General features: G+C 40.0%; 1 protein-coding gene across 23 annotated transcripts in view; it reads right to left on the reverse strand.

The window, feature by feature from the left end:
- RBFOX2 (RNA binding fox-1 homolog 2) overlaps window positions 1-16,895 on the reverse strand; it is a gene marked incomplete at its 5' end in the record, with an annotated part of 176,762 nt that overhangs the window by 132,876 nt on the left and 26,991 nt on the right. For 19 of the 23 annotated variants that reach the window (XR_014516358.1, XR_014516359.1, XR_014516360.1 and 16 more), the window contains one exon: window positions 5,476-5,526. The exons of the other annotated variants lie outside the window; for them this stretch is intronic. Coding sequence is in view for 15 of the 19 variants with exons in the window: in XM_083462204.1 (XP_083318330.1) it covers window positions 5,476-5,526 (51 nt within the window). The remainder of the gene's footprint in view (window positions 1-5,475; window positions 5,527-16,895) is intronic. 23 annotated transcript variants of the gene reach the window in all.

Raw genomic sequence — 16,895 nt, forward strand, 5'->3', positions numbered from 1 at the left:
GATATGTGATTCCTGTGCTTCTTCCCTCACTTCAATTGACACATGTGGGGTTGTTTTTTTTAAAAAAGGACCTCTCAAGTTGCTGCCTGACAACTGCTCCATGTGGCTGGCAGGCAGCAAAACAACAAGTAAGAGAAGCAAATGCGTGTGTTGAAAGACTAGAAAATAAGAGAAAAGCAGAAAAGCGAGAGAAACAACAGCTCTTTATGACCCCACGGATTCCTATTGCCTGGTGTCCAAACAACTCTTTTATCAACTGCATCTCTGACTCATTCAGTGGCTGAAAACTCTTGACAGGTAGGAGCAGAGACACTGGCTCCTTTCCCAGATATTAACTTTGAAGGGTGCCTGCACATTTTGCTTCATAACTTTCTAGGACGGCTAGATAATTGCTTTTTAAAAAATGAAAGCGCCAAGTTCTGGGGTCCCTGGTGGTAACACAGTTGAAGGCCTTTAAAAAAATTAATAAAATGGCCGTACAAACCTGACCAACAATGCATATAAAAGTTTTGTTCAAAATTAATTTACCTTGGGGGGAAATATGGGCACGTATGTTTCCCAAACCTATACTTGCACTTGAAAAAGTAAATCTGGTATGATATACGCTATTCCCGATAAGCTTCCTGCTGCAAAAGAAAGACAGGGAGCTCTGAAAAAACATAACTACCTTAATTCAACATTTTCATCTAATACAGAGCTAATTTAAGATAGCTCGGTCTGCTGCACTCCACCCACATGGCACAAGACCTAGTGATAGATTACATATGGCTATCTATATCCCATCAGATCTCTCCTGTGGCTACTGAGAACTTGCTATCATATTAGAAGCTCCCAATGAGATTAGTTAAAAGCTTTGAAACCTTGTTAATGAAAGCCAAGACTGAAATGAATCCACATAAGAGTCAAGCGAGACTAAATGCACCTCAAGGCCAGTCAAACATCGGACCCGTAAAAGACATGAAAAATATTTCTGTATAAAGTGGATCAACTTGAAAAGTGACATTTAAAAGTGAAGTTACTTCTGCAGTATGTAAGGCTGATACAGATAAAATGTCTCTGTTCTTATTGTGTGGTGTCGCTCTCAGCTCTTATGTTTTTAGCCCTTAAGAGAAGTTTTTAACTCTGCATATGACAAGGTGAATTTGAATGTAGTTACTAGCTTTTTAAACCATGTCCTGTGCTGGATTCTGTTGTGGCATTTTTTATAATATTACATACGTTGTTACCTTTTATCATTGTAATTACAGCTATCATGCTTTCAGCTTCCATTGTACATTGTCCAGATAGCCAGGTAATGGGGTGATTAATAAAGAGTAACAACAGGATATTAAATTAATATTAAAGGACCTGGGAGACTAGAACAAAACAGAAAAGTCCTTGCTCTCAATGTAGGGTATTAGGCAAAGTCTCTCTAGTGAGAGAATTTCATAATCAGGAAGCCACCATCAAGAAGGCCCTCCTATTATTATTATTATTATTATTATTATTATTATTATTTCTATACCACTTTATGTTCTTCAGGAAAAAAATCTCAAAAGTGGTTTTGAAACATCAAATACAACATTCCAAAATAAAACATTACATAAAGTATTAATGAGAAAGAGCTAAAAAAAAAAACCCAGAGCCTCCATGTTCAGAGGCATGAGACCCCTGTTTTCCATATGATGAGAGAAATGACAGAAGAGAATCTCTTTTTCCTATCCCTGTGTCTGGAAACAGCTGGAAACAGAATACTGGGAACAGATGGACTTTTGGCTTCATTCAGACAGACAGACAATTATTGAGCTCTTATATTCATCTGCTACTCAAGAGTTCCTATTGTTCTCTTACATAGCATTTACTACATGCAGTTATATTTTAGCATAAGATTATTCAGTACATTTCTAAATACTTCTTAGGCTGTCGCAAGTGAACACCTGGCATGTAACTATAATAGTTTTCAACTTTCTTACTTGGAGTCACTCTTCACACACATTATTCATCAAACTACAATTTTAACCACAAGTCTTCAGTTCCGCTTCTTGGATCATATACATGGAACAGACTCAGAATCCCCATGATACTGGGAAACCAGACATTTGCTTATGGTAGTAAGATTCCATGGCAGACTTCAAAAGTTGATATACTGTTTAAAGGTCTTCTATACAGTAAAGACAGTAGTTGTTGGGGGGTTTTAACCATACCTTTTCAAGTCACAAATTGTCAGTATGACTCCCAGAATTTGCCTGTTATAACATGGGGAGATATAGCTCTACCCAATATACAACAGCAACATTAATCAGAGTGAAAATAAGGTGCACTGGTTGTGGACACACTATTTTCCAATAACTGGCTGTATCTGAGAGAACCTTTGATCATGGAAATGTTCTTCTCCAAGCTACAACCATTCTTTGAATGAATGAATGAATGAATGAATGAATGAATCTTTATTTGTGTCAGTCATCAGCCATAGCAATAAAACAACAATACAATATATACAAAGAATAGAAATAAAAAGTCAATTATATAAAATACATTTTAGGGTTTTGAATCAATAGTCAAATAGTAGATCTTATTCTAATTGCCCCAGCTAAAAACCTTGCAACCTGTGCTGTCACCTGCTCATCTTGATCTGCCAAGAGAAAGGACACTGTGGCAGTGGTTGGGCGACCCGGAATGGACAATAAAAGATTATAACGGATGTATAAGTTAACATCGTTAACACCCAAACGTGCGTTGAAGTCTCCTCCAATGATAAGCAGTGCTGCAGGATAAGAGGATTCGAGGAATTCTATATAGCTCTCTAATTCTGTCCGAATACATTTAACGTGGATTTTTTTTGACAGGGTGGTATATACACGTTAATCAGCATTAGACAAGCTCTCCATACTTTGAGCATTCTTTCTGTTAATTACTACTCACTTGACTATGAGTAGTAATACCAGTCACTAAGTAGTTGTGCTTTGTCCCTCACCTACATACTATATGATTTAGTTAGTATTTTAATGTCACATTTGTTGGAGTTTGGTAAAGATACTGCAGCATTTTTGCAGAAAGAAACCATCTGGTAAGCCCGCTGGTTGAAAGGATTAAGAAATTTTTAAGGTTTATTATTCAAGGCAAACCAAACCATTCTAATATAGGTTCTAATTCTAATATATGGAGCTAACATGGAGCCAGGAAGTTAACACAAACACATTTTATCTCATACTTACTAAACTTGGAGAAGAAGCAGGAAGGAAGTAAAGTGTGAGTAAACAATCTATTTATCAACAGTTAGTTAAGGAGGAATCAGCAAGGAGTTAAATGATGTAGTTATTTAGCTGGGTAGACGGTTTTTTTAAAGAAGAACAGGCTGCCTTTCTATCAACCCACATTGGTTCAGGTAGTCTATTTCAAGTGCCGTGGCTTTACTCTCAACAACAATGACACTTCCTTCACCATTTTTTAAAATCCTGTCCCCCATCTTTCACCATTCTTTTTTAATTTTTACCCTTTCCTACAGCCTACAGTCACATTTAGTCTCTATTCCCATTTCCCTTTTCCATGCCATGATACATGGTCCTAAAATATAAGCCTGAGGGTTATGTGAAAAGCATCTAAAATTATTAGGAGTAAGTACTGGCAGAAAGTTCCAAGTTCTCTTATTTACCATAAATTTAAAAATGCATTTTACATAGAAAAACTAGTGTTATGGCAGCCATCAGTGAAAAGCTGGCATGAACTGCTTAACAAACGGGATTTTACTTCTGTGTCACCGTTGTCATCTTCCAGATGACTCAGAACAATAATGCAATAACTTTAAAGCTCCAGGGAGTCTCAGTGGCTAGCCACCTAGTGCTTCCAAGCTCTTGCTTCCCTTGCCTAGCCCCATCCTGCAGACATGCAAGAAAGCATCCCCATCATCATAGTGATGGGCATCACCATTTCCTGTCTTTATGTGCTGGTTGTCTTAAGCTGTTGCCTTGGCAATGGCAGCAAATCACAATGACAGCAGCATTCTTTCCTATCATTTTCATAGGAATTGCTTGCTTACGATCCTCAATATGGTATTCTTCCAGGTGGCCCTATAGGACATTCTTTGTTCATAGAAGCGCTATGAAGATTCAAGAGTGCCTCCTTCTGCTGCAGGGTCCAAATATTTCAGCTCTGTGAACTCAGTGTCCTTTTTCTAGAGGTTAATCTGAAGTCCCATGCCAGGGATGGCCTCTAAGCTATTTGTCATGTTTCAAGAGGTCTTCTCTGATACAACAGGCAGTATCAAAATCTATATAAGCTAATGCATACTCGGGGGGGGGGGGGTTAACCAATCAATCACTGGAAAGTTGCTGCTGCACCTGAACAGCATCAGAGAGTCCCTTGGGTTAATCAAAGGCAGTCTTTCCACATTCTTGAGGTGTCAGGGGAATTTGATGAATGCTACGCTCTGGGAATGTGAGGAACTGAGAGCCTCCTGCGAATTCAATGTGGCATCAAATCTCACAAGTCAATTCATAACTGAAAATCAATGCATAATTGTTTGCTGCTATCCAGGTTGGGCACCAGCATAATTCAGGGACAGGTTCACCTGAAATTCTTGCTGTTGCTGGACTAGAATACATAGTACAGTGGTACCTCAGGTTAAGTACTTAATTCGTTCCGGAGGTCCGTTCTTAACCTGAAACTGTTCTTAACCTGTAGCACCATTTTAGTTAATGGGGCCTCCTGTGCAGCCACTGAACGATTTCTGTTCTCATCCTGAAGCATTCTTAACCCGAGGTACTATTTCTGGGTTAGCGGAGTCTGTGACCTGAAGCGTATGTAACCTGAGGCATATGTAACCCGAGGTACCACTGTAACTTGTCCTGATGTTCAATCAGCCATAGGCCAAATGATGATATTCCATAAACATGATGGGTTACCTTTTGGCCAAAGAAAATGATCCATCATACTAATCAAGGAAGAAACACCAGAGACTCAGCTAGAGGGAAGGAGCTTCAATTATCACCAGCACCCCATCTCTATACCAGGATCCTCTACAGCTGCCCTAGGAGCTCCAGAAAGACTCCTTCTTGAGCAGCCGCTTACTTCATTCTCACTCATTCTTAGGCAGCTACTGGAGCTTCTTGTTCCACTTCACCTTCTTGCAAGGCTACCCCATCTCGCAACCAAGCAGAAATACATCCCCCTTGCCGTAGCACATAGTTACTTACTTCCACATTCATGGTCACAGTTTCTCATGTCATCATTATCCCAGCAATGGTGTTGGTAGCTGTCTTCTCTCCTGTTCTCTAGTCAGCAAAGAAGTACATTCTGCTATGGTGTACTTTCAGAAGCCCAGAAAGGACATGGGTTCAAAGACCTGATCCATGTGAAGGAAAAGCTAGCCATTCCCTTTTTCCTCCTATGGAGCTACTGTCCACCCCTTGGAATATTAAAATCGCAGACCCTGACAAAACACTCTTTATATAGGGTTAGCAAGCAACAGTGTTGAAGGGGAACAAAAGTAACTCTTACCTGACTGTCTCTTCCTGGATACCCATGATAACTGGCAGTCAGAGGCTCATTCTGCAAAAAAGCAGATATTATCCATTTTGATAAAACGTAGGAAAAGAGAGGCTATTTATTAAGAAAAAAAGAAGAAAAAGCCTATAATAATATAGAAAGGGAACAGATAAAGAACACTTTGCCTCTATAGCAGCATATGCACATGTCTTCATGACAATGTCAAGTGATGTCTGGCAGTTTCAAGAACAAAAGTTCATACTGCATTTTAGACAGTTGGGAGACAGCAAAAACCTTCACCTTACTTAGGCAAGAAGGGGGAAAGTGGGCATTTAAAGGCTATCAGTTAAAATATGATAAGTCTAAGAGAAAATGGGTCGTCCCCCCCCCCAATTAAAAATGGGTTCTACATGATTTCCAATCTCCTTGCCTACTTCTGCTGTAACACTAATTGAATCTCACACTCTATGGGGAAAGGGGGAAGTTCCTGGCAGCAGTGGTGTTTCCCCAGGAAGTCTCTGGTGCTGCCAATTTTACAGGTCAGCAACTTGCTGGTGTCTCTTGTTGAATAATTATTCTCTACAGGAATTGCTATTGTGGGAAACGAAAGGAAGCAGGGTGAGAAACTGTTACAAAGAGTTAAACTCCTAGGAGGGCAACAGAACAATCCTTTTATACCTAGTACAGAGAAAATCCCTGTCAGTCAGTAGGGGATCCCAAAAGGAAAAAGGAAGCAGAAGTGCAACCCAAAGCAAAACCCACTCCACTGCATATCCTCAAGGAAACTTTCACAGAGGGAAAGCAGAGGAAATGGCAACATTAACCATTTGAACATGTAATTCTCCTTGCTCTTCAGGGGCAAAGAAACACACCACACACAGCGAACAGCAGAAACAGGTTGCCTTCCAACAACAATCACACAGCCTAGCAAGACAATGCCACAGTTAACTTCAATTCCCTCCTGGCTCACTTCTGCCAAAGCTGAATTGTATTTCAACCGCTGTTACAAGCATACAAGCAGCCATTTACAGAGGAATTCAGTTAGAATGAAATCAGACTGCCATGGGATATTTAGTTGTTTTCTTTACTGCTAAAGGGCATTTCTATTTATTTGATCTCTTCTATATAAAAGGGAGAGAAACAAGGGCACAGAGATTTAAAGTTTGCTACATGCAAGATTTTACATTGACTGCACTAATCATTCCCACACGGTTTTTCAACATTCGCTAAAATCTTACTCTTAATATACAACAATATTAAATTATATAAAATGTCATGAAAGATACAGCATAAACCTATGCTCATAAATTCACTATGCTTAGTGAAAAGCTTCACACTGTTCTACATCGAGTTCTGTTTTATATAATTAAAAGGCGACCAGAGTCTGTCCCACTGGGTCTTTGCTTTATTTTCCTTTTCTTAATCAATCCATTTCAGTTACTTTTTATATTGTGGCAACATACTCTCCTTCATTATATATCTGTTCAGCTGAAGATGTGAGCATGCCATTAAACTGCAGTCACCATTTTGTAGTTACCAAGATTCCAACTAAATTACAGTAGCTTTGGGGATAGAGGTTTTTCACCCCTGCTCTATGCGGACAGGGATAACCTAGTTTTAGGAGTCTGATGACCTCCTGGCTAGATTGCTGCCTTTGAAGATGGTTCAGAAAGTGCAGCCAATGCAGAATGCAACAGCCAGATTGATAATGGCAATCAGACAATCTGACTACATGGCACCCATTCTGGCTGTCTATGTGTTTCTAGGCCCAATTCTAAGTGCTACATTTAAACTAATGAGCTTAACATTCCTCAGGACCCTAATACCTGACCGAAGAAGAAGAAGAAGAAGAAGAAGAAGAAGAAGAAGAAGAGTTTGGATTTGATATCCCGCCTTTCACTCCCTTTTAAGGAGTCTCAAAGCGGCTAACATTCTCTTTTCCCTTCCTCCCCCACAACAAACACTCTGTGAGGTGAGTGGGGCTGAGAGACTTCAAAGCTTGTCATGAACCTATAAATACCCTAAAATCAGCACCTGGGGCCCTCCTCTGAGTAATTATTCCAAAAAAGTTTCAGAGCATAGTGACGAGACAGGAAACAGTGGGCCCCATTTATGGAATACTCTTCCCAGTGAGGTTTGCATTGCTATGTTTTCAGTTATGGGGTAAGACCTTCCTCTGCTCCCAGATTTTTTGATGGAACATTTTATGGGCATTTTGTTAATTGTTTCTGTTGCCAGTGATTACTCAGCTTAATTTATGGGGCAAGATGGTTTCAGTATTATTATGGGAAATTGTTGTTTGGATAGTGTTTTGTTTTTAATGTTTTGTAAATCAACTTGACTCAGGTTTTTTAGATGCCCTTTTCGTAACAAAACAAACAAGAAGATTGTATCTTAATGATTACATTCATTTTATTGTCCATCCAATCCCCAGAGGCCCAGTTGACACAATTCTTTAGCAGTTTAATATTATTTGTGGGCCATGTACACGCAGAAGTAAATAGTGAGACACACTCCGTCATTACTCTACAATAGTGAAACCCTTTTCACAGGATAGTTTGGCAAATATCAAGAATATCCTGAAATACTTTAAAGCATAGGTTTCTGCTGGGTGGGCATTTGGTGAGAAGGATAAATAGTGTCCTGAATAGTATTAGCATACAACAATTTATCCCTTGCCTGATATTTAATATGTTAACTCGCCCAACCACTGACATTCATCAGCAGGCATAGGCAAACTCAGCCCTCCAGATGTTTTGGAACTACAACTCCCATCATCCCTGAGCACTGGTCCTGCTAGCTAGGGATAATGGGCCTATGCCTGTTCATCAGCATTGAACAAACATTACCTCTAGAATCTATAAACTGAAACAGGGCGGCTCCAAAGGCATTGATGCCCACCAAATCGCAATGGATGCCATCTCCACAGGGTAAACTTAAACTACCTAGTCAAATTAGAGCTCCACTAAGTAAGTACTTTGTAAATTACATTCCAGCTACTATCTCACTTGCTCAGCAGCATGGCTTTTTTTGGTTTTTGGAATGTACATTTTTATTCGTAAAAGAGACAATAAGTGCTAAAGTTCCATTGGAAGAGTCCCAGGCCTTGTCATGTCCATTTTCTTCAGCTCTTTAGAGAAAGCAGACTCATGTATCCAACACCATTAATTTTGGTGGAAAAAGCTTTGCTTCCTCTCAGAGAATTCTGGGAGAGGCCTCTGAAGTGCAATTGCATGATAAAATGTTCTTCCAAAGGACATTTCTTTAAAAATGGCAAGGATCGGGAGAGGACTGCAGCTGCTTTTTTGCTGGGCTGGCTGCCCCTTGCACTTCACTGGGTGCTGCTTCCTAAGGCTCCAAACCTCCAAGGGATTATATCACGGGATACAAGGCTGCAGCAGAAAGAGGGCGCTGAAAAGCCTCCATGCCGCAGTTCCCAGCCTCTGTCTCAAAAAGAAGGAAGCGAGCTTATATTCTCTGTTCACAATATTCATACAATATTGCTTCAGGATACAATTGTTACTTTTCAGAAATATATGCAATTTCCTCCATGACTAACTGAACTTGCTTTATTTCAGGCAAACAAACCAGTAGTGAACAGGGATCTGATGACATCACTCCCTCTTCCTTCCTGGAATTCTAAACTATGCGCTATTGCACAAAGTTCTAATCTCCATGACAACCCCAGCTCCTCCCTTCAGGGGAAAGGGGGGGGAGCCCAAAGAGCAGTATACAAGGCTTCTCAGTCTCCTTGAAAGTTATTCTTCTAAACAGTAACAGAGCTAAATTTAGACACTTTTGAGTATGGAATCTTAAAAAACAATGAAATATGTTTCCAAGTAAATAAATCTAAATCAACAACCTCATGACATCCTTTTCTGGATCAGATGAACAACATGCAAAAGAATCAGTGTGACCACCTCCTAGCTCCTGTCCACACCCATTTCTCAGCATGGTTTTGTATAAATATACAGAGAGAACTCTCACACACACTTCTCCTGCCCCCGCACTCCAGCTTCAGGAAACCGGGACATTTCTTCCCAGTTTTTCTGAAGATTGCCATGAAAATAAGGTATTTTGCTACAAAGCACACATTTGGTGGCAATTTTAAACGGGCTTCTTTAGAGCAGCTGTATCTATACTGGTTAAACTTTCATCTGTTGTATAGAACTGATGTGTTCCCAGCCTAGGAAAATATAGTGCACACAACACATCAATATATTCCCAATCCAGTACCAAAGTAGAAGGATTTGTGTTAATTTTCTTTATAAGACAGGCCACACTGTGTTTTAGGATTCCAAATCAATCATATGGATGCCCCTCCTGCTAAAAACTAAAACAAATTCAATAGCTGAATATACAAGCTGCAATACAATTAAATAGCTTGATTCCAAGACTTTCAAGTACTGGATAAAGCATCAACTGAAGCTAAAAAGAGGTCAAGGATATAGAAGGTAGAAAAAGCATATTAAAATGGTAAGAGACAACTAGATGTATTTTCAATTTACATACTAGAGTACCAGGTCTGTGATTTTTTCTTTATAATGAGATAGCAAAGAGATGAGCAAAATTAGCTTTCTGCTCATATCAGAATTACAGTAATGTGGATCAGTTTACCCTGGCAAAACATGTCAGACATACCTAGCTAGTAAGAGAGGTCAATAAGATAAACAGAAAAGCCAGATTTATTTATTTTTATCATCTGGGAAAATACTACAAAAATTGGGAAAGGGGGATAGTTTATGGCCTGTAGCCCATACTATAGATTTCTGGCTTGAAACATGGCTATTTCATTTCAGACATTCTGTCATTTCTTTACACTGTCAACTGGCAGGTTACCAGGCGCACAAAAAATTGCCCACAACCTGAAAGTTTAAATTGCTTAGTGGATTACGTATCTGCACCCTTTACTATGAGTTGTGTGGCACACTTTCTAATTTTTAATATATTTTTTCCACAACTCTCTTTCCATATTAGGAAAACCCACAAATGAAGAAGATATTTAACTGATTAAACCACCAGTCATCTTAACTATGGTTTAAATGTGAGTGTGCAGTGTGCTGGTGCATGGGGAGAATATTGCAACCACTGTGTCCCCCGCCCCATGCCTGCTGCTGCAGCACTACCAGAAGCTAAGCCATGGTTTAGCTTAGTGCTGCAGCCAAACCCAGGCTCATGACTCGTCCAAACAAACCATGAGAAGTAAACAATGTTTATTCTTGACTTACCACCCACAGTCTATTTGGAGGGTGACAAACCACAAGCCCAGCTTCAGATATCTCACTAAGAAAAATCATGGCTGAGCTCCCAGCAGCACAGTAGCCGTAGGACAGGCATAGGCAAACTCGGCCCTCCAGATGTTTTGGGACTACAATTCCCATCATCCCTGACCACTGGTCTTGTTAGCTAGGGATCATGGGAGTTGTAGTCCCAAAACATCTGGAGCGCCGAGTTTGCCTATGCCTGCCATAGGAGCAGCAAAGAAGCAAAGTGACTGCAATATTCTCCCCATACACCAGTATGCTGTGTATTCACCTTTAAACCATAGTTAAGCCTAACTATGATTTACATGGATTTGCTAACAAGGCCACACAGTGCTCTCTTGATCTAACACTAATACAACCACCTGACCGCACAAAAGCCGTCTTGGAACATAACTTGCCAAAGCCTTCCTAATTCTGGAGTCATCGCTAATATTCTCAGTGCATTGCTCTGCAGCTACACTGCACTGTGGTAGACAATGCAGAGTCAAGAAAGTGACAGGAAGACCCACATGGCTGGGTCCGGTCCTACAGTTAGACAATTTCAACTAAGAGTGGCTAACTTGTAGTTCTTGGGCTTCATCTGTATTTTTTTCTGGTCCCCAAGACTCCACCAATTTTGAAGGCGAACACAAAAACACGGTACTGGGATGAGAATCATATGCTGCCTAGGTTATCTGATGGATCATCTTATGAGCAGAGAGGAGAGCTAACCCCTCTCTTCTGCATGGATCACCTTGGTGGTGGTGGTGGGGTTGTGCCTGTGTGTCTTGTGTGCATGTGAAATGTGCATGAGAATTTTGGCCATATGAGCATGCAGTGTCTGGAGGATTGGTAAACCATGAATGCAGCTTTCAAGCAAAAAAAAAAGGGGGGGGGAGTTAGCCAGCCCTGATTTTAACATTCCCTCAGCCACATGGAAGCTGCTCCCATATGGCAGGAAAATATCTAAAATGCTTATCAGTTTCATTTTGCAGACTTAATTCCTCTTCCATACAATGTGCACAAACTGAATTTTAACTGTAATACCGACCAGTGCTTTTCGGCTAAATAGCAGTCTTATCAATGGGTTATAGTAAGGGAAGACCTCCCCCCCTCCAAAATATGGTAAAGAACTAGAGTAAAACACCCTAAAGAAATGAATATCTTTGAACACCGGAAAAAGGAGGAAGGCTTCATGAGAGTTCCAGCAGCAACGGCTGGCTTTGATTAGGTTTGTTTGATTGTGGGCCGTACAGGAAACGCTCAGGAGGCCCACTCAGTAAGCGCCACCCTAGACACACTGGCAGGCTTTGTGTTCCAGCAGCAACATCTGGAATCAGTTAAAACCAAAATGCTTTCAGTCCCTTCCCAAAAGCCACTAATTCTTTTAAAACCACTATGCCTGGCCTACTCCACTCCCTCCTGGAAAGCTTTCCTTGCACTTCTAAACAAAGGAGTCTGTGAAAGAAAACCACACCCTGTACTGCTCAAGTCACTTTCGATGACCCTCAGTCCAGAAGGACTGTTGTGAGATGATAAAATAAGAGGAAAAAGCAAATGTCAATCCAGTATACAGTTAGGTTACTTTCTTCTAGTGAAAAGAGCATCAGTACAGCATGGGAACTATAGCATCTTTCAAAAATTATTATTAAAGATAAAAAGAAGATGCAAATTAAAAGTTCAGGCACACCTCAAGACTGACTCCAGATAAGCAATATTTCCCTACATCAAAAACGTAACTGTTTTGGTCTTTGAAGCCTTCCATGTTCACAGTGGCGTACTTCATCTTGGAATACTTCATGCTCACTGGAGAGGGGAGACTAGTCTCTCGGATGAAATGCACATGTGCACATTAACTTATGTGCACACAGACACTCTTAAATTAGATTTAGAGACATCTGCAGCAGAAACTACACCCAAATGGAGCAGCCAGAACGCATCATGGCAATAGCAGCCAACCAAAATGCTGGGCAACACCCAAGCATTAAATCTTTATTGGTTGTTAAGAGTTCTTTGTAAGCATGGCCAAGAGTTTGATTCAAAGCTCTAGAGAGCTGAACTTTCTTTCAACTTGTTTGTTTCTTCCACTCACACAGACAGCACAGTTCTTCAGTCTAGAAGGGACAAGTTCAAGCTCCAGAATGTAGTTATCTATCCAGCAGTATTTTTAAAAACTTGTTGGATTCAGCTTTCCTAAAGTCCTACGTGTGTCTGAAAGGCTCAAATTTGAATCTCAGGATAATACGGTAACATCCAACCAAGGTCCCTCAGTTCTTCTCTGTTAGTGAGCATCAAGTCACTAACAGAGTTTACCCCTTAGTCTCTTATTCAACCTGCTGGAAGATGAAGCTGCCAGCCAAGGCAAATCAGTAATTTATTTATTTTATCCATTTTAACTATAAACAAACAAGGTACAAAAAAGGAGCCTACACTATTGGGCAGAAGCTTATGTACAACCAGAGTAATCATACTATGAAGATATAAATGTATTTCTCTGTTTCAGGTAGTCAAGAATTTATTCATGTTTCTTTGCTGGACCTGGGGGTTGAGCATTATATTTTCAAGAGTTTCAGATCAGAGCATATTGAGATGACTGTGCCCTGTAATAATCCCCAGTCATACTAATAAAGTCATACCAAACCAACATAAACTTGTCCACTTTCTTCTGTCCTCCTGCCATTCTCAATGTATGGGTTCCACCAAGACTAACTTAGTAGTCTCCTTTTATGGCTCACCAAACTAGAGAAATTGTTAGGTGGACTACTACCAAAGGATGTCAAATTTGTTCTTTACTTCAAGTCCTTGTTGCCACCAGAAATGCAAATCTCAATGTGTTGTTGTGTCATTGCCTGGATTTTGCCGGAAACTCTCTCCCCCCCCCAAAAAAAAAAATCCATAACCAATAGGCATGACCACCATGTACCTTTACAAAATAGGAGTTTATTAGATCTTTTATTCCTAGCAGTTTGCCTTCTAAAAAAATATTCGGAGGGGGAAGTGCAGTCCACAGTGCAGAGGCAATAGAGGAAAATGCCAGTATTGGAGTTACCACCTGAGGATATTCTGCAGAGTGCAGCACCACAGAGTCCAGTAGAATTTTCCCAGATGATCTGTGATCTTATAGGTCTATATAGGGGCAGCTGGTCCTTCAGGTCTCGAGCTGTTCAAGGCTTTATAAGTTAACAAGACCTTGAACATGGCCTAATAGTGATTGGCAGCCAATGTAGTTCCCTAAGCACAGGTGTAATAAGTCTGCATTCAGGGGCTGCATAGCATTCTGTGCCAGCTGAAACCCAATCCAGTGGAAGCACCACATAGAGCACAATTCAGTTGTCCGATTCTGAGGTTGAATCACAGTTACCATATGCCATATTGTGCATATATCGGTTTTCACCAACTAGGTGTGCTCCAGATGTTCTGGACAACTTCCATCAGCCCCAGGTAACACAGCCATGCCAGCCACTGCAATTTGTAGTCCAAAACATGTAGAGAACACCAGGTTGGCAAAGGCTGATATACACAATACCCTGCTTCCTCATATTGTAGGAGGAAAAAAACCCTTCTCTAATACACTATTTGTTGATCTTCCTTATGCTGCAAATTACCTTCATTCTCTAAGAAGCCAACCAAATACAAATCATGTAGCCCAGTTGGTAGAGCATGAGACTCTTAATCTCAGGGCTGTGGGTTCGAGCCCCACATTGGACAAAAATATTCCTGCATTGCAGGGGGTTGGACTGAATTATCCTCATGGTGCCTTCCAACCCTACAATTCTATGATTCTATGTGTATTCAGATTGCATCTCATACCCCCTTTATGCTGGAAATATGACAACATGATCAAGGCAAAGGGACAAAATAAAACGGAAGGAAGTTCTCAGCAGTGAAGACTGGATTGTCAACAGCAGCCATGACCTCAACTAGGATCTCACTCTCTGCTATACTTCCATGGTTAATCAGTGGCAGGGTCGGATGAACCCAAAAGAAAACGACCATTTTCATCAGTTAAAGCCACTGACACTTGGGAGTTCGCTGCCAAGTCACCAACCAGGGAAATTTAGCAAGAATGGATGTTGCCAATTCTCCATGGGTTTTCAGAGACAAATTGGTACTTTCTTCCACTTCCGTCTGTGTCCTTGAAAATATGTTTTAAAAAATACATCACAACCAGACATAGCTCTGAACATTACAGAAATCAGATTTAGCTGCTGAAGTATGTGAGGATTTATAGGGAAATCCTCTTATGGAGGAAGCAATCTTCTTTGATAAGACTAGAAGCTTAAGATGTTAATTCAGTCACTGACACATATATGATTTATTTTAATAGTAGAAGTTAAAAAAAAAAAAATCTTCCACACTGATTCTCTCATAAGCTCATAGGGACACATCGGCTCCCTGCATCAGGGTTCTTACAGGTTGCTGAATAATGCTATGAGCAATGCTCACTCTATTCCAAGTCCATTTCTGACGGTGCTCCATCCACAAAGTGTGTGCTCCCACTCATGCTTGAATTAAACCTTACTATGAAGGGACTCATGGTTATACAAGTACTTTTGAATACATTATCATCGCAAACACAAGAGTCACATTCTTATTGAAGTAACACCCATGTTAAGTAACCACAAGCTTTTCTGCACACAGAAATGACCTCTACGTTTCTTCACAGCTTCTCCCTGCAAAGCCTGACACATTTTACTTTCACTAGTATTTAAGGGACTCAAATCATTCAATTATTCCACTCAGTTGTGATTTGGGTGCAGTTACACCTTAAAAGGTGTTCCAAGTCAGTAGCCTCAATTAATTCATGTAAGGTTTGGACTCATTTACACAGGAAAACAACCACACTGATTTGCACATGCCCCAATACTTTAAAATAAGTTGCATGGCTGGTTGTCAAAATCAATACTCTGGTTTTAGATTTATATGATTGGGTTTAACCAGGGATTGTTTTATATTTGAAATACCGGTACTCTTTTGGTGTTTTGACTTGTTAGATGCCTTGAACTCTCCTTAAAAGTAGGTGGAGATTTTTAATAATAATAGTAATTAATTCAATAATTCAATTGCATGGGCATTTCAGAAGGAGATAGCTCTCACAGCAACCCTTATTTTTAAACAGTAGCTAGGCATTGGCACTTGCTGTTCAGTATGGATTCAACAAAAACTTTCAAGTAATGGTTCAGATTTGGTTAAACAGTTAAAGTTTTTGTTTGAAACGAATGATTATGGTTGAGACTGTTGTTTTTTTAGTTCAGGTTTGATCTATCTTCCAAAAATATTCACGAAGTATTTACAAATGGATAGTGGCCAAATACACTTTAACAATATAGGTGTCATATTCCAAGCATGTCTCATTCCATTCCATTTCACTGCACATTAGGTATGACTTGAAGTTTCCACTTTCTCTAGCTGGCCCCATGCCCTAGGAATCCCAAATAATTTTTACAAGCCTTTTAGAAATGCAGAAGTTGAACAGATAAATGGGGTCAGCCATTCTGTATTAAATTATTATTTTATTATTTATTAAATTTATATACCACCCTTCATCTGAAGATCACAGGGTGGTTTACAACATAAAAACACAAAATATATAACATAATAGCAAAAAACAACAACCAAACTCCCTCTCTCAAATGAGCATAGCCCTGGATGTCAGACTCTTTTACATGAAGCAGGGAGATATTTCAAGTCTTCTAGGTGACGTTTTCTTAAATTACAGCCAAAGTGATGTAGACATTACAGAAGGCAACTCAGTATATTTAAACTGGGAAGAAACTACAACTCCCTGCTTCAAATACTGATCAGTTCACTAGACTACACATGTTCCTAGTTGCTGGTCATTAAATTCCTAACTAATGTGAATCCAAGTGGCAGCAGTTATTCCAAGCCCATTCCTGCATGAAGAGTTCTGCAAAATCTAAACACAATCATCAACATTTTACCTGCACTACCTAATACTGAGACCCTTAAACTGTCTTGTAGTATAGACTACTATTGTGATCTGAGTGCTCTTTCAGAAACCGATCATATGATGTGGCAAACAATTTGAAAGGGCTCCAGTGCAACTGCATCACATATTGAAGGAAAAGGCTAGAGGTGTGGTTAGTAATAGATACATACTGCTAAGTTTGTGCATGCTCTATTTCACTGAGTTGTTTGCCAGTCAACTCTGGCCTGAATCAATTGCTT

The sequence above is a fragment of the Podarcis liolepis genome (genome assembly GCF_965112155.1).
Source record: "Podarcis liolepis genome assembly, chromosome: 10".
Taxonomy (NCBI): domain Eukaryota; kingdom Metazoa; phylum Chordata; class Lepidosauria; order Squamata; family Lacertidae; genus Podarcis; species Podarcis liolepis.